Below are 18,973 nucleotides of genomic sequence, written 5' to 3' on the forward strand. Positions count from 1 at the left end.
CGACACTCGGGGCATACGAAACTCAGGGTTCCACTGTATAATGATCTTCTTTTATTAAAATATTATTACTGTATTATCATTATTATTATTATAAATTCTAAATTTTAAAGTAAAGGTAATAATATTTTTACATTAAGCGAGATAATTATATTCAATATTTATAACAGCTAATAATAACAACAACAACAACAACAACTACACGACCATTAGTGTGAATTATCTTTAGTGCAAATTAAGTGATACCTTACCTTTACCTTTGATATACATTTGAAGAATTTCTAGAGTATATCTACTCTCTGAGCCCGGCCATGGGCCAGACTCGTCTGGTGCTCGCGTAGTCAACTAGGCTGTTGCTGCTGGAGGCCCGCTGCCGCTCATATCCATCACAGCCTGGTTGATCTGGCACCTGGTGAAGATACTTGTCTAGTTTCCTCTTGAAGGCTTCAACACTAGTTCCAGCAGTGTTTCTGATATCTTCTGGTAAGATGTTGAAAAGTCTGGGACCCCAGATGTTGATACAGTGTTCCCTTATTGTCCCCACCGCACCCCTGCTCCTCACTGGGTTTATTTTACACTTCCTGATCACATTTAACATAATACCAAGTAACATTTAATATAATACCAGGTCACATTTGATATAATATCAGGTCACATTTAATATACCGGGTCACATATAATATAATATAGGTTACATTTAATATACGTGTACCAGGTCACATTTAATGCAAAACAAAATTTAATTAATGTGATTTTTTTGACCCAAACTCTTCAAATCATCCACAAAAAAAGCAAGCAGGTTGAATTTACTGATATAAACTAGGGTTGTACATGCCGCTATGTCAGTCTATAGCTGCCTGTCTATGTACCCCAAACAGCACTCCTTACACTATCACTCTCTAATCTACCCTTACTTCACCTATGGTATTTGTGCTTTCGGATCTACCATGGCCAATCACCTTAAACCGTCAATAACCCAACAAAAAACTACTATACAGATGTCCAGTGCAGGACTTGGTGATCAACACACCTAACCACTCTTCAGGAGCTTGAACGTACTTAATATACAAAATATACACTCATATTACTGTGCTTACTATATATATAGAACATTAAACTCCAATATAAACCCTCCACTCAAACTTCTAGAAAGTTACAACAAAACACGCAAGCATAACAAAAGGCACAAAACACTTTTGACATCCCCCGTGTCCGTCTCACATTATGCCAAAATGCATTGCACATAAAGGGCCAGAAGATCTGGAATTTATTGCCAGAACCAGTAGAAGGTCCTGCATATAAATCAATTTAGTGCTATACTTAATAATCATCTCATCTCTCAATACTAATCATACCAGAACTATGGCAAATCATCTAACATGTTTGAAGCAACTCTCATAAATATTTATGGCCGCTAATCTTAAAACATTAATAAATACTTAACATTGTAGTGTTGTATCACTATAAAGTGTACTACTTGTAAGACTGTTATTAATTATGAGCTACATCATCACTATCTTATTAACCATAAAACGTTTTGTCTCCCTCACAGTAGTAATAAGCTAAAATAATGAATAATTAAATTTTACCATTCTTTACCTGTCTAGACTTGCGTAGTTTTTAAGTATATGGATTAGTCTGCTATATCAGTTTGTCTACACTGGGCACCATGAATCAAGGTTGGCTGACCCAGAAAAGGAAACAAATTCACCAATATTTATTCAGTAGCTATCTTGCCAGACACACACAGACACCACAAATAAAATGTCTCCAACCTCACCACCACTCCTTCAGAGTACATTCACTATGCTTGTACACACGTCCTGTACTCAGCATCACCACTCATCTTTCAGATTACATTCATTTTACATGTACTAACCTCTACTTCAGAATACATCTATTCAACTTGTACTAACCTCCACTCCTTCAGAGTACATTCAGTCAACTTGTACTAATCTCCACTCCTTCACAGTACATCATTCAACTTGTACTAACCTACACTCCTTCAGAGTACATTCACTCTACTTGTACTAACCTACACTCCTTCATAGTACATTCATTCAACTTATACTAATCTCCACTCCTTCAGAGTACATTCTTTCAACTTGCTCGAATCTCCACTCCTTCAGAGTATATTCACTCTACTTGTACCCAGCTCCAGGCCTCTGGCACAACTAACCAGTATTGCAAAATTAATACATAAATGTTACCTTGCTTACCCTCTTGCAACATACAGTAGGGGCGCACTTATACAGCAGCTTAGATTCCAGGATACTGCTGGAAGTGGATATCGACGGAAAGTGAAACACCATTTTTTCCAGTTATAAATGCCCATAAATGCCAGATAACAAGTTTACACTAACATATATTAAGTTAGCAATAGAACTAAGCATCATAAACAATAAAAAGAAAATTACACACACAGTACCTTAATTACTTAGCTTAAAATATTTGTAGTCTTAATGTAGGGTGCGAGGTGAGTTTTATTTGTAGGAAGTCAGGTGTGGGAGGTATGGTAGCCAGCCAGGTGAGCACACTCACATGTAATTTACTACAATATTTAAAGCACATTCGAGTGATAAAATGCACATACAGAACGTTCGTTAATTACATTAAAATATTTGTAGTCTTAATGTATGGTGATAAGTGAATAAACGACGTAAAACAAATAAACGAGAAAGAAAGAATGAGTAAATGAGAGGAGAGAGACGTGGAAGATGTAAACTAACAGACGAACAAGTATGATTATGGTTGATGTATGTTCATCTGCACCTTACATCTTATATTTATGTTAATTTATTCGACTGTGGAGTGTATTTATCATGTTTATATGTTATGTAGCGTGTTTATATAATTTTGAAAATAAAAATACCATAGATTAATGAAATGTTTATATTTACGTAATATACGACATTTAATGCGCCTCAGAGTGAAATTATTATTAACATTATTAACATGGCGTCCTCAAGACTAATAAGACACTCTTAATGATTTGTATGTGTACCAGCACAGTGTGTAGTTTATTTAGGCACAGGTACTCATAAGTATATTTATCAGCGAATATATAAAATATGAAATAACTTTAAAATATTTGAAATTTTGTAAAGTTTCGAGACATAATAGAGGGAGCAGTGATCACGTAGCTCACGGAAATTGTAAACTAGAAGGGAGTTCAGTGTCAGTAATAGGAAGTCAGGTGGGGGAGCGTATAGCGAGTTTTGGTCATTATTTGAAATATCCGTATTAGCGGAACACTGTAGGGTGAAATGCCATAAAGTGGGACTCTGCTATATAATACCAAAACAACCATTAAAACCGCCCTTTCAAGCTTTACTGAGACAACCCCTACCCTTCCTTCCTTCCTTCCTTCCTTCAATGAAAGATTTAAACACCTTCATCATCTTATCCTGTTCCATCCTCTCTAAATGAACAAACCACCTTAGCGCCGCGAATTATTCCTTTGCGTTGGTGCAGGAATTTGTGGAGGGTGGGAGTAGGTGGGTATATACTGTGAGAATGATAAGTGTAACAAAGTATCTGGATAGTGTGGTGGTACAGCAAAATTGGTAGTGTAACAAAGTACCTGGATAGTGTGGTGGTACAGCAAAATTGGTAGTGTAACAAAGTACCTGGATAGTGTGGTGGTACAGCAAAATTGGTAGTGTAACAAAGTACCTGGATAGTGTGGTGGTACAGCAAAATTGGTAGTGTAACAAAGTACCTGGATAGTGTGGTGGTACAGCAAAATTGGTAGTGTAACAAAGTACCTGGATAGTGTGGTGGTACAGCAAAATTGGTAGTGTAACAAAGTACCTGGATAGTGTGGTGGTACAGCAAAATTGGTAGTGTAACAAAGCACATGGACAGTGTGGTGGTACAGCAAGATTGGTAGTGCAATAAAGTACTTGGATAGTGTGGTGGTACAGTAAGATTGGTAGTGTAATAAAGTACCTGGATAGTGTGGTAATGTGGTGGTTGGTGCTGGAGAGTGTGGAGATACAGATGACCATCTTGTAAAGTTATCCTGGAGTAGCGGAGGTCATCTTGGTCTTGCTGGACACCCAACACCAGGCCAGCCTCCACCAGCCTCTTGATGCTCTCACTCATCCCACGAAGATCATCAACCTGTGGACAGTGTCACCGGCATTATCACCCGTGTACAGTGTCACTATCATTATCACCTGTGTACAGTGTCACCACCATTATCACCTGTGTACAGTGTCACTACCATTATCACCTGTGTACAGTGTAACTATGATTATCACCTGTGTACAGTGTAACTATGATTATCACCTGTGTACAGTGTCACTATCATTATCACCTGTGTACAGTGTCACTACCATTATCACCTGTGTACAGTGTCACTACCATTATCACCTGTGTACAGTGTCACTATGATTATCACCTGTGTACAGTGTCACCACCGATATAACCTGTGTACAGTGTCGCCACCATTATCACTCGTGTACAGTGTTACCACCATTATCACCTGTGTACAGTGTCAGTACTGTACATGGGACAATATAATAATGTGCTAATAACAATACTTTGTCTTTTTTTTTACATATAAACTGATAACTTGTTCAATATGTAAGTGAATGTTTATTGTTCAATATGTAAGTGAATGTTTATTGTTCAATATGTAAGTGAATGTTTATTGCTCAATATGTAAGTGAATGTTTATTGTTCAATATGAAAGTGAATGTTTATTGTTCAATATGTAAGTGAATGTTTATTGTTCAATATGTAAGTGAATGTTTATTGTTCAATATGTAAGTGAATGTTTATTGTTCAATATGTAAGTGAATGTTTATTGTTCAATATGTAAGTGAATGTTTATTGTTCAATATGTAAGTGAATGTTTATTGTTCAATATGTTCACTGCGGTGGAGTGTTTAAACACTTGTAGTGTATTCTGATAAGAATGTTTTAGTATTTCCAGTTGAAGATGGCATCATTGCAAAGGCAGTTGAAATCTTTGTAAACGAAAGGTATGCAGATAGAAAAGTTGATTTCAACCTGTGTAGGGTTGACCCAAAATGCAAACAATGATTTTGTTGTTTTAGAAGTAAAACTGGTTCTACATATTAGGTGCCTGGAGAACACTAATTCAGATTATGAGAAATATGAAAGTAAACTCCTACAGTCAAATCCATCTGAGGATGAACTTCAGCAAGTTTTGGTCACGTTCAGTGATCAACAATTGTACCTACCAGAAATTTATGTCACAAAGACCTACTGTAGTCAGTGGTCAGACACCTGTTACATTTGCCACAACTGGCATACCACCACCTAGTCTTCCTAACCTCTCATTACCACCTATATTTAAAGATCATGATTATAATCTTCAAATATAGAACTGATATTGATGATATAGCCAAATTAAACTATTTAAAATGTCTTGTTAAGGGTGAACCCTTTGAACTGTTTAAATAATTTCCAAGGGTTAAAGGCAATTATCAGGAAACTTGATGAGCTTTTGCAGACAATTACCTTGATGCTAACAAAGCCAGGGTTAGACATGCAGTCAGAATCTCAAGCTTGAAGCCCCCAAGATATTTTTTTTCAGATTTACAGACAGGAGACTCCTTCGGCCAGAGATCAGTGTTTGTGTATATTTCACCTGCTCTTGAGAATGCCTTGCATATATATATATATATATATATATATATATATATATATATATATATATATATATATATATATATATATATATATATGTCGTGCCGAATAGGCAGAACTTGCGATCTTGGCTTAAATAGCAACGCTTATCTTGCCATATAGGACAAGTGAAAATTTGTGTACACATTAATTTCGCCAAAATCATTCTGAACGTAACGAAATAAATATATTTCACTGTGTTTGCTTAGTATTAAATTAGTGTAAACAAATCTAAAATATATTTAGTTGGGTTAGGCTAAAATAAATTGCTCTTGTTATAATAAGGTTAGGTAAGTTTTCTAAGATTCTTTTGGTGCAAAATTAAAATTTTTTACATTAACATTAATGAAAAAATGTATCTTTAAACGTATAAGAGAAAATTTTAGAAAGGACTTAATTTTAAATGAGTTCTTGCTAGATGACCAATTTTACATATTCGGCACGACATTATATATATATATATATATATATATAGATAGATAGATAGATATATAAACACACACCCCTTAGGGTTTTCTTCTATTTTCTTTCTAGTTCTAGTTTATTTCCTCTCATCTCCATGGGGAAGTGGAACAGAATTCTTCCTCCGTAAGCCATGCGTGTCGTAAGAGGCGACTAAAATGCCAGGAGCAAGGGGCTAGTAACCCCTTCTCCTGTACATATTACTAAATGTAAAAGGATAAATTTTTGTTTTTCCTTTAGGGCCACCCTGCCTCGGTGGGATACGGCCGGTGTGTTGAAAGAATTTATATATATATATATATATATATATATATATATATATATATATATATATATATATATATATATATATATATACATACATACATATATGCAAATAATCGCAGACAAGAGATCTTAACTATGCAAGACAAGCCACAGGAGGGTGGAAATCTTTAGCTCAAGTACTTTCGCACTTCTCAGTACGAAAGTACTTGGAATTTCACTATTCTTTCAGAGTGGTTGTTTTGCATATTTTGAAATCACCTGTTTACTGTGATCTTATTGCATATATATATATATATATATATATATATATATATATATATATATATATATATATATATATATATATATATATATAAAGAAAATAAGAAAGGAGGAACACTGCAGCAGGCCTGTTGGCCCATACTAGGCAGGTCCTTTACAATTCATCCCACTAACAAAACATTTGCCCAACCCAATTTTCAATGCTACCCAAGAAATAAGCTCTGACATGCAAGTCCCACTCAAATCCAACCCCTCTCACTCATGTATTTATCCAACCTAAATTTGAAACTACCCAAAGTCCTAGCCTCAATAACCCATCTAGGTAGACTGTTCCACTCATCAACTGCCCTATTTCCAAACCAATACTTTCCTACATCCTTTGGAAATCTAAACTTATCTAATTTAAATCCATTACTGCGGGTTCTCTCTTGGAGGGATATCCTCAAATGATATCCAAATGATCAGTTAGCAAGAACTCGTTTAAAATTTTCTCTAAATATTTTGAAATATATAAATTTTTTTCATTTAAATGTAAAAATTAATAATTTTTTACCAAAAGAACCTTAAAAACTTACCTAACTTTATTGTAAAAAAACAGTTTCATTTAGCCTAATCCAACTAAATTTATTTTTTATAAATTTACAGTAATTTAATAAGAAACAAACACAATGAAATATATTTTATTCCTTAGGTTCATTCTGAACCTAATGAAAAAAAATATATTTCATTTTTAGTTTATTTTTAAATTATTGCCAACTTATCTAAAAAATATTTAGCTGGATTAGGCTAAATTAAATTGCACTTATTTTAATATGGGTAGGCAGGTTTTCTAAGGTACAAAATTATTAATTTTTACATTAGCATAAATAGAAAAAGTATATCTTTAAACGTGTAAGAGAAAATTTTAAGAAAGGCCTTAATTGTAAATGAGTTCTTGCTAACTGACCAGTCTTACCTATTCGGCACGACATATATATTATAGGTAGTTGGTTGGTAGACAACAACCACCCAGGGAGGTACTACCGTCCTAGCCTGTAATTGTTTTGCATGATGGTAGGATTGCTGGTGTCTTTCTGTCTCATAAACATGCAAGGCTGCAAGTATGTCTTGCTACTTCTACTTACACTTAGATCACAATAGACATGCATGTACAAGCATGTATATACTAACCCCTCAGTGTTTTCTTCTATTTTCTTCCTAGTTTTTGTTCATGTTTATTTTTCCTAATCTCCATGGGAAAGGTGAACATAATTCTTTATCTGTAAGCTAAGCGTGTCGCAGGAGGCGACTAAATGCCGGGAGGAATGGGCTAGTAACCCCTTCTCCTGTATAAACTACTATAAACAAGGAAAAGAAAAACGTTACTAGATTGGAATGTTTGAATATGCACGGATGTAGTGCGGATGATAAAGAAATGACTACCAGTGTTATGAATGAAAAGAGGTTGGATGTCCTGGCCCTAAGCAAAACAAAGCAGAAGGGAGTAGGGAAGTTTCAGTGGGGAGAAATAAATAGGATTAAGTCAGGAGTATATGAGAGAGTTAGAGCTAAGGAAAAGGAAGCAGTAATGTTGAAGAATCAGTTATGGAGAGAGAAGAGGGAATATAAATGTATAAATTCAAGGATTTTGTGGATTAAAATAAGGGTCAGATGTGAAAAGTGGGTCATAATAAGTGTGTATGCACCTGGAGAAGAGAGGAATGTAAAAGAGAGAGAGAGAGAGAGAGATTTTGGGAGATGTTAAGCGAGTGTGTAGAAACCTTTGAGCCAAATGAGTGAGTAATTGTGGTAGGAAACCTAAATGCTTAAGTAGGAGAAGTGTTTAGAGAGGGTTAGGGGTGCCAGGTGTAAATGATAATGGGGAGCATTTCATTGAACTCTGTATAGAAAGGGGTTTGGTTATAGGTAACATATATTTAATGAAAAAGAGGATAAATAAGTATACAAGATATAATACAGGGCATAATGGCAGAAATTTCTGGGACTACGTATTGGTAGATAAAAGACTGTTGGGTAGACTTCAGGATGTACATGTTTATAGAGGGGCCACAGATATATCAGATCACACTTTAGTTGTAGCTACAGAGAGAGTAAAAGGTAAATGAGATACAAGGAAAATGGAAGCAGCAAGCAAGAGAGAGGTGAAGGTTATAAACTACAGGAGGAGGCAGTTAGGGTAAGATATAAATAACTGTTGGAGTGTTACGCAAGGCAGACATAAAATTATTTACTGATGACTCATCATGTTGTCGCAAAGAGATCTTAATCATGTCCTGAGGCAGTCTACTTAAGTTGGTTACAAGAAAAGTTGGGTAGTGGTCCGTAGTGTTGTCTGTGATTATGTCTGCTTTTAGTATATAGTATTGGTCCAGATATGATCAAGTAATGAGGCACTTGTCTCTGTGATATCCAGGTGTAGGTAACCCACGTGCTCACATGCTCTGCCGCGCTCCATCGCTTTTTACTGGATTATGGCGGGGTTTTTTTTGCGTGCTAGAAACTTTAAACTATGAACTTGTAAGGTTTATCCCTCCAGCGCTTGAAACTAATCTAGAAAAAAAATAGTATACACTGAGACAAAAAAAAGGATAAAACGTTTGAAATAAAGTAGCACAGCCATACTCCTAGAGGGGAATTATAGGCTTAGCGTGTCATGTGCAAATTTGTCAGAGGAAAGAAAGTCTCCCTGATAATAAAGTGTCATACAGAGTGTTATAGTGTATATCAAAGTGGTACAGTAGTGTATAGACAAGATACCATAATAAATGCTACAGGAGGGGCACATGTTCATCGGAAATCACCGGAAATCGCTGGTTGCAGCAAGCAGCAACAAGGCTGCTCCTATATCTTGCCGTCCCCTGGGCCTATCAGAACTCCAGTGATGGCCAAATTGCAAGTACTGCTGCAACAACATGCAAGGAACCTATAGTGACAGGAAAACTGACGGTAACGACAACGAAATGGACTAAATATGACAAAATTGGGACCGGCATTCAAGTACCAGACCTGATGCCAGACGTGAACCAGACATGAGACGTTTTCCACTACACTGAAATGACTGACCTCCATATCAACTGGACCAGTGTTCAACGGGAAGACAACATAGCAGAAAACCTAATCAACAAAACTCCAAGGAAATGACAGGTCTGTAGGACTTTTTTCCCTCAGTGCCAAACGAGGGAAAGAATTGAGCATTTAAACATGGCTGACGGCATCCAGACACCAGCTTTTGTCAGACGTACAACTAGCGAAGTGAAGTTCTCATCTTTACTGACGTTCATCTGTACTGACAGTAGCATCAAATCTGTACCACACCACCTGTACCAGTGATAACGAGAGGGAAACACAGGAGACATCGTCAAATCTACAATACAAAACTCCAAGGATATAGGACGGTTTTCCCTCTGTGCCAGTCGTGGGAAAGAAGTGAATAGTTAAACAGCCAAGGTTAATGTTTTAGTAGCTGACTCATATTCAGCTGACCAGTGTACAGTGAGAGAATCATAGGAGAAAACGCCAAATCTATCTATAAACTCAAGGAAAGTCAGGTTGTAGGTGGCGTTTACTTCCCTCAGTGTTTTTAAAAATGGCTGAGTCAGCAGACCAGGTCAGGCTGTCAACAACACGACACAACCCCCGATAAATGGAATTGAGCGGGATTTGGAGGGATAAAACCTTTGATTAAAACTTTCTCGTCCTACCAGAATGGAAAGGAGTTAGAAGTTAATAGGTGAAACCAGACTGTGAAATGAGGCGTGAAAGGGAGTGTGAAATAAGGGGTTAACTGAAAGGAATGTGTGAAGTTAAGGGAAAAGTGAGCACTGAAGAGGGTTTTGAAAAAGAAAATTTACTAGTAATTCAGTGTTTGATTGCTAAAGCAGATACTAAGGTTTGCTAGGTGACTGGAAAAGAGAAATAAATATTATTGTATATGAGTAAAAGAGTGAAGAGTGAAAATGGCAGGCATTAGGGGGGCACAGGCTGCAATAATTATATTTTCTTTCTCCTGCAATTCCATGAAGATAGAAATCAGTCATGGGGGCTGGAAAAGGTGAATGGAGTAACAGCGCCCTGGACAGTAAAAGCCCATCAGTTGCCATCCTACCAGAAAAGTAAATGTCACTATCGCCGCAAGGTATGGCAACACCGCATACCCAAACGAAAACAGTGGCACATAGCTCTTATTGTAGCGCTCTTAAGTGGTGATATCCAAATTAATCCAGGACCTCAAACTATTGTGCAGAGGTAAAACAGACAGATAAATGACGGTGCTAATAAGGTTTAGTAGCTAGGAATGATAACCTTAACTCCATATGTAATGCAAACATAGGTCAATGTGAGACAATACAGTCATTATTATCTCAAACACCACCAAACAGGTTCATACACCGTACTAAAGTACGCATGAAAAACAGAAAGGGCACCTTATGTAAAATGTGTAAGGGGTGGGTGCATGATGGATGTATGTACAATTATAGTAACGGTGCCAGAATTCATTTTTTGTGTAACAAATGCACTTTGGCACAGTTACCCTTCAGCAATGATGACATTGATTTACCTAATTTTAATACAAATGACCCATTGCCATATATTGATGATTATAATTGTTTTATGAAAACAGGACTTCACTTTATTCATGTCAACGCAAGATCACTTCTTCCAAAATTGGCAGAGATTAGGATTCTAGCTAATGATACGGTGACTGACGACGAGGTCAAAATAGAAGGTTACAATATAAAACGCTTAGATAGGAACAGAAAGGGTGGTGGAGTATGTGCCTACATTAGAAATGACTTAGCTTACAACCCAAGACCTGATTTAAATAACATTAAACTGGAGATTCTATGGTTTGAAGTGCTGCTTCCTAAGACCAAACCCATCTTAGTAGGAACTAGTTACCGCCCTCCTACCCAGGACCAGTTCTTAGAAGACTTTTCCAGAGTCTTGTCCGGACTTGATAACAACTGCGAGACAATAATACTGGGCGACTTCAATATCTGTTTTCAGCAGGAAAATAACGGGCCATGCAAAAGGTATAAGCAAATTCTAGGTTTAATACACCAACCCGGTTCACACAGTTCTCAGCCATCCTAATTGACCACATACTCTGTAACCGCTCTGAGAACATTAGTCAGTCAGGCGTCATTACCACAGGTCTTAGTGATCATTTCATCATTTACTGCACCAGGAAAATCACTAGGGATAGGATAGGCCTACACAGGACAATAAAAATGAGGTCATCTAGAAACTACAGTAAAGAAACACTGGTAAATAGGCTACACAATTGTGACTGGACAGAGATGAGTTGCACGGACGTAAACGATGCCTGGGAAAAATTCAAAACTATGTTCACTGCCATCCATGATAATATTGCACCAGTTAAAGAGGTTAGGATTAAACGGAGAACTGAACCCTGGATGAATACTGAGATATTAGATAACATGAAATTCAGAGACCAGCTGCTAAAAACATTTAAAACAAACTGACAGGATATTGCAGCACTAAATGAATTCCAGAGAGAGGAACAGAGTGCAGAGACTTATAAAAGGAGCAAAAGCAAAGCACTATTGATCAAAAATTTAAGAATATAAGCATAACCCCGGAAAGCTCTGGCAACAACTTAAACAGTTGGGGTATAGCCATAAACCAGTAGATAGGTCTAACATAGTACTCACTATCGATAACGAGGTATGTCACGAAATATCTAAGGCGGCAAATTGCTTTAATTCCTATTACACATCTGTTGCATCAACACTAGTAAGTATACCAGCTGCATCAAATACCTTTAACACAGACTGATAAGTTTCAAACATACTATACCAATAAAGGGGTAACCCCAAACAGTTGTCAACTAGTAAGTGTATCTCATGACTTTATTCAAACAGAACTAAGCAGGTTAAACCCAACTAAGAGCACTGGCCCGGATAACATCCCGTCTAAATTCCTAAAAGATGGTGCTTCTGAATTGTGAATCCCTATTGCTCACATAATAAATCTATCAATCGCCACTAATACCGTACCGGAGGGGTTCAAGGAGGCCAGAGTTATTCCTATCTTCAAGAAAAATAGTAGGTCTGATATAAGCAACTATAGGCCTGTTAGTATACTCAGTATAATATCCAAAATTCTAGAGAGGGCGGTGTACTCTCAAGTAGTTTTAAGTACCTTAATGACAACAACATTCTCCATAGCTATCAATCAGGCTTTAGAAGATCTTACTCAACTGACACCTCCCTAATAAATCTGATGGATTGCTTGAGAACTGAAATGTCAATGGGGAACCTCATAGGTATGGTAACCTTAGACCTGCAAAAAGCCATCGATACTGTCAACCACAATATATTATGTAAGAAACTTCAAGCTATCGGTATAGGTTCTGTAGACTGGTTTAAGTCCTGCCTTAGCAACAGGAGACAAATTGTCAAAATCAACAAAACGGAATCAGAACCCCTGCCGATAGCAAGTGGAGTTCCCCAAGGTAGTATTCTGGGTCCCTTATTATTTATTTTATTTATTTATTTATTTATTTATTTATTATAAATTTGAGCACACATACAGAGGTACAAAAAAATACAGATAAGAGCAGCATGCCAAAGCCACTTATACTATGCATAGCATTACGGGCTGGCTTAGAATTAACTTAAGATTAACTAAGCAATGATGAAGTCAGTGATAAACAGATTACTATAAAGCACAAGTGAGTATTACAAAGACAGGTCATACGGTTGCATTCAGTCATATGAAGGATTCTGTTAGGTAGTGTATTTAAAAAATAATAAAGCTATTATATTATTCTTATGTTATGTCAATGACATGCCTATCAGTGTCAAATGCAAACTCCTACTGTATGCAGATGACAGTGCTCTGTTATTGTCAGGTAAAGACCCACAAGATACAGCTAATGTATTAACACTGGAACTGGAGTCCTGCAGCAAATGGTTAGTAGACAACAAACTATCATTACACCTAGAGAAAACCGAAGCCATTCTCTTTGGCACGAAACATAAACTGAGAAGGGTAAATAATTTTAATAGTCACCATTCTCTTTGGCACGAAACATAAACTGAGAACTGGTGTGGGGTAAATTAATTTTAGACAGTCCTCGATGTCCAGTGTAATCGGGGGAAGAAATCCCTTATCACTTTGGTTTCATCAGTAAAATATCTGGGAATCCCCTTTGACCCATGCATGTCAGGAGAATTGATAGGGAACAGTGTAGTAAAGAAAGCGAATGCCAGACTGAAGTTCCTGTATAGACAAGCACAGTGTCTACCTACTGAGGCTCGCAGGACCCTATGTCTAGCCCTTATACAATGCCATATGGATTACGCTTGCTCTTCATGGTACTCTGCCTTGACAAAAAAAAACTGAAAGATAGACTGCAAATCACCCAGAACAAAGTCGTAAGATTCATCCTAGGGCTGGGACCAAGAGAGCATGTAGGTCAGAATGAATTACAGCAGTTGGATATGCTGAATGTTGAAGACAGAGTAAAACAACTGAAGCTAAATCATGTTTATAAAATTGCTCAGTGTCCAGAATATCTTGCTGTCAATTTTGTCAAGGTTGGGAACCAAAGCAATCATAGTACAAGGGGGAGAGAACACAACTTTGTAGTATCCACAGTCAGTGGCCAGGCTTCAAACACCTTTCATTGTACAGCAATAAAGGAATGGAACAGACTACCCGCACATGTCAAAGCCAGTCATAGCATGAACCAGTTCAAGAAGAGTGCCAAAAGGTGTCTGATGAATGTAGCTACAGAAAGTGAGGGGAATGATTTTTTATTCTTTTAGCTAACACACGTGTAAATTTTACCTTATTCCTAGTAATGGCCCTCGTATTGTAGATAGTCTTAATGACCATTGTGTAGTAGATAGTCTTTTTAGTATGATAATAAGATGTTATCTTCATTATACAATAATTCTTAAAATATTATAACCTTTATATTATAATAAGGTAAAAGGACCCCAATGGAAATAAGTCACTCTGTCTGACTTTTTTGGGTTATCCTAGGTTCTCTACACATGTGCTGCTATGGATGATAATCTATGTAACTGTATTTGTGTATACCTGAATAAACTTACTTAATTAAGACGAAAGTGTAAGGCTAGATATGTTGTAAACAGTTGCCAGCAGTTGCTGGATCCTACCACGCAGGTCAGCTCGTATTAATGATCTTCCTAAACCTGCTGGTGTACCTGACATATGGTCAAGTGATACCACTGAGTAAAAATTCCCATTGAAATATGTGGGTAATTTATAAGGTTACCTGTATGAACCTCGTCATAGCATTCATACAAATAATCTCCTTAGGAGGTGACAACCATATATTGTTTACAGTACTTACCCCGTGTAGACATGTGAGAAAACTTAAGCCATTTCAGGTCGCACCAAGTGACTCCTTCGACCTCACACACCCTAAGTACATCTATCCTAGACCAGTATTATAGATTAAGGTTGGATAGCACCAATAAATACGGTGCTACCATTAATTGTGGACTGTATTGATAAATTGGACTGATTATCAAAGGGAGGAAAGGGTTACACGTGTTAACATAATGAGACCACCACTTACCCAATTTCATTGGTGGTTACTGGAGGTCGTTGTAGCATCCACAATACCTGTCCTATTATAACGTACCTAACTGACCAGTTATGGGTCTGATATAATAAGAGGGTTTACTTAACTGTGGGCGAGAAGGCAGCATTCCTTGTCTTTATTTCCTCCTCTGATTTAGATGTCCTGCGAAATCGATGCAGTTCTTCTTCCAGCAGGATTATGATGTCACTTGGGTTGTCCCAATTTACGAGACGAGACTCCGTAAAAACTTTGTGGTCCTCGGAACAATGCCAAGAGTCTAACATGCGGTCACTCGGGGAATGGCGACCCGTATCACTTCACGCATTCCCTTCAATTAAAGTAACTGTCACTAATTATTAAACAGTTCACAAGACGACTTAATGTCCCATTAATTTACTCTCGTTAGAAGTTGATCCATTAAGATCTGAGCCCGATGAGTGAAGATTGAACCGACGGGTATTTTCCCACCGAACTCACTATGGTGTTGCTTTGGTCTGCCTCCCCCACTATTTAATAACTTCACCACCCTATTATAGTGGTTTCCTGGACTTGATGTCCCACATTATACACTGAGAACCGTTACGACACTTCCCATTGTGAACTGAGACCACTAATTACGTCTTGGCTGTCGGAACCGCCAAATTCCTGGTTCCATGTTAACCAGCGACACACATCACAGACTTATACCCACGCGACTTGCCGTCCTCACACGACTTGACCCAAGCTCTTGCATCTCTTTGTGCATGCGCTACGACCCCCTTTCTGTTTGTTCCCTTTTCACTTCCAAATATATTTCAAGCCAAACTTACAATTTTCCCAAACTTACATTGTATAAAAATTATACAATGTAAGTTTGGGAAAATTACACCAGAATTTTCCACAAAATACAAAATGGTGCACATTCTTGAGGAAATAAGAAAAGTGTACAGTTTTGTAGAAATATGAATAACAGTGTAGAGTTGTCAGTGAACGTAGCAACACAACAACATAAGATCATCTATCATCCAGAAACCTTTTCACCAGTGTTTCCATAGGTAATAACAGTAACAAAACGGTAGTTTGTGCGGTAGATTGACGGACAGAAAATTCTTCCTTTCTGAAATACGAGACGTATTTCAGAAAGGAAATACATGAAACCAGTAGTTGTCATCGGTAGCAATATACACAACGAAAAGCAAATTATTCTTCCTGTAATCTCCACCAATCACACTACCATAGCCAAATAGTGACAAAATAGCAACTAATATGGTGAGGGTGAATAAAATCTAGAGAAGTAAATACAGTGATCTGTAAGTGCCCAAAACTTCAGGGTGAAAAAAAGATGCCACAACTCACTGGCCATTCGTCATAGTAGGAGCTGCCAGAAGTCACCGATTTTCTCCAACACACAAGTTAGACATTTTGTATCAAGCTGAACACACATTACTCAGTTTAATAATATTCCAGTAGTCCTTTCACGAGCTAGTCCAAAATCACCAACCAGATTCGTTCAAAATAAGTGATCTACTTATTGGATTCGTCCAGATTCGTCCAAGTAATATGTGAACCAATGACCGGGTTCAAAAGCTGAAAGAGTTTCTAGTTGCCCTCAATGTCCAATCGGATTAGTTAAACAACGAGGCATCATCTGACTGGATTCATATGCTGACGGGGTTTTCAGGCGCCCATATGAAACACCAAACAGTTACTGCTAGCAGCGGCAAGATGGTTTCAAACACATACACGTACAAATACAAATAGATACAATTATAAATGGTCAGATATACACTTTAAGGAGGTTATTAGTAAAATAAACAGTACACCAACCAAAAAACACATCATGAAATCCTGTGTAGGCTGCAAACAAACAAATGAACTACATGCAACATCTCTGGAAAATGGGCCCATGCATCTTGTGCATCTATGCAAGAGATATTAGAAAGCAAGGTGTTCTAAGTAATCCTCTTGTGGAATCACAGGTGATATGACAATAGACTGACAGCTATAATGGATTGGAAAATAAAAGGACCTAATAGTTGCTGTTGGAACGTAACTGGCCCGGAGGGAGACAAGTTCCCTAGTAAGAGGGGAGACAGTAGCTCTAGCAGGGAAACAGGTGTAAACAAGGACATGCTAAAACCAATATTGCAAACAAGCAATACAATGGGAAATAGTAAACAAGAGGATGCCCCGAAAATTAGTGAAGATAAAATTCCAGAAATAACTGGTGAAGGCACCATAGGTAGTAAAAGTGCTGGAGATAGTAATGAGACAGGATAACACCCAGTAGGGAATGCAGATACAAAAGCAAAGGCAAACTGAAACCAGGCCTATGCAAATTCTATGCATTAGGTATTTTCAGGCATGGAATATCTGGAAGAACAGACGAGACGTACAGCTTTGACCACCCCAGGAAATGCCGTGCCCATATGACAATAGGAGAATGCAGCCTTCCTTCTTGTAAGCTTGTCCATCCCGATATGTGTCACTCTTCAGTTTAGGAAAGACAGTGCTATAACTTATGTTGTATGCACACCACCTAAAGGAAACAAGAAGATACAGAATATCCAGGCCATGGAAAAACCTGGGGAGCCACAACTACTCCACATAGACAGGTTCTTTTTAGCACCAGGAAAGATAAAAAGCTAGCAGGAAATGACGGAAATCGTACACCAACTCCGATCATTTCTGGAATGGAATCTCAGTCGATCGCCTCCATTCAAAAAAAAAAAAAAACAGATATTAGTGCTGGAGAAAAAAAAATACCTTTCATTCATTAACTTCTTACAGAGTCAAACGCAATGTTCGCGATTTTCACAAAGACCCACATAAAGGATCACTTCGACAATGAAATATGGATCCCGGGTTACAACCTATACAGATGTGACAGAGTGAACAGGCAAAGCGGGGGTTTAACATGAGTATCACAGTCACTTATATGCTCGGAAGTTTTGGCAGTAAAGATCGAGAACCAAAACCTGGTCATTGTGGCTGTATACAAGAATCCGGATGCAACTTCCCAACAATTCCATGAAGAGCTTCAGAAAATTGATCATTGTCTGCAAAATCTTCCACCTCCTGGCCCCAACATCTTAGTCCTGGGGAATTTCAGCCTAAGGCACCTTAAATGGAGGAATGTAGCAAATAATGCTGTAGCAGAGATAACACCTAGAGGAAGCTCAGATGAAAACTCGCATGCACGCTAGCTTTTAAATCTCTGCACCAAATTCACTTTAAACCAGCAAATAACAGAGCCTACAAGATTGGGGAATACACTGGACCTCATCTTCATAACAACGATGATCTGATACGAAATATTACCTTATCAAACACAATATTCTCAGATCACAACATAATAAAGGTTCAGACATGTATGCGTGGGGCCCAAGACGGACAAAATGTGATCAGTCACGAGAGAGCCTTCACCAAACTGAACTTCAATAACAAAAACATAAGGTGGGACCAAGTCAACCAGGTACTAAATGATATAAACTGGAAAGATAGGCTTGCATCCGTGTTGTTTAGGCTATGTCTTGAACAAATTAACTCTATGGCACTCGAGATATGGTCAAGGCATATTCCTTTAAAGAAAAGGAGAAGATGAAAACAAACATCGAACTAAAGCTAAAGGAATCTTATAGGAGTCAAAAAAGAAACCTAACGCATTTCTTTTCTTATGCCAAATCAAAGTCGAGAACAACATCCAGTAATGGGCCCCTACTTAAACGAGATCAGTCCTACACAGATGACAGCAAGGAAATG

At 37.6% G+C, this 18,973-nt stretch overlaps 1 protein-coding gene across 1 annotated transcript in view; it reads right to left on the reverse strand.

Moving 5' to 3' along the window:
* LOC128686023 (uncharacterized) overlaps positions 1 to 18,973 on the reverse strand; it is a 128,309-nt gene that overhangs the window by 13,154 nt on the left and 96,182 nt on the right. The window contains exon 5 of the mRNA XM_070083421.1: positions 3,949 to 4,122. Within this exon, the coding sequence (XP_069939522.1) occupies positions 3,949 to 4,122 (174 nt within the window). The remainder of the gene's footprint in view (positions 1 to 3,948; positions 4,123 to 18,973) is intronic.

The sequence above is a fragment of the Cherax quadricarinatus genome, chromosome 9 (genome assembly GCF_038502225.1).
Source record: "Cherax quadricarinatus isolate ZL_2023a chromosome 9, ASM3850222v1, whole genome shotgun sequence".
Taxonomy (NCBI): Eukaryota; Metazoa; Arthropoda; class Malacostraca; order Decapoda; family Parastacidae; genus Cherax; species Cherax quadricarinatus.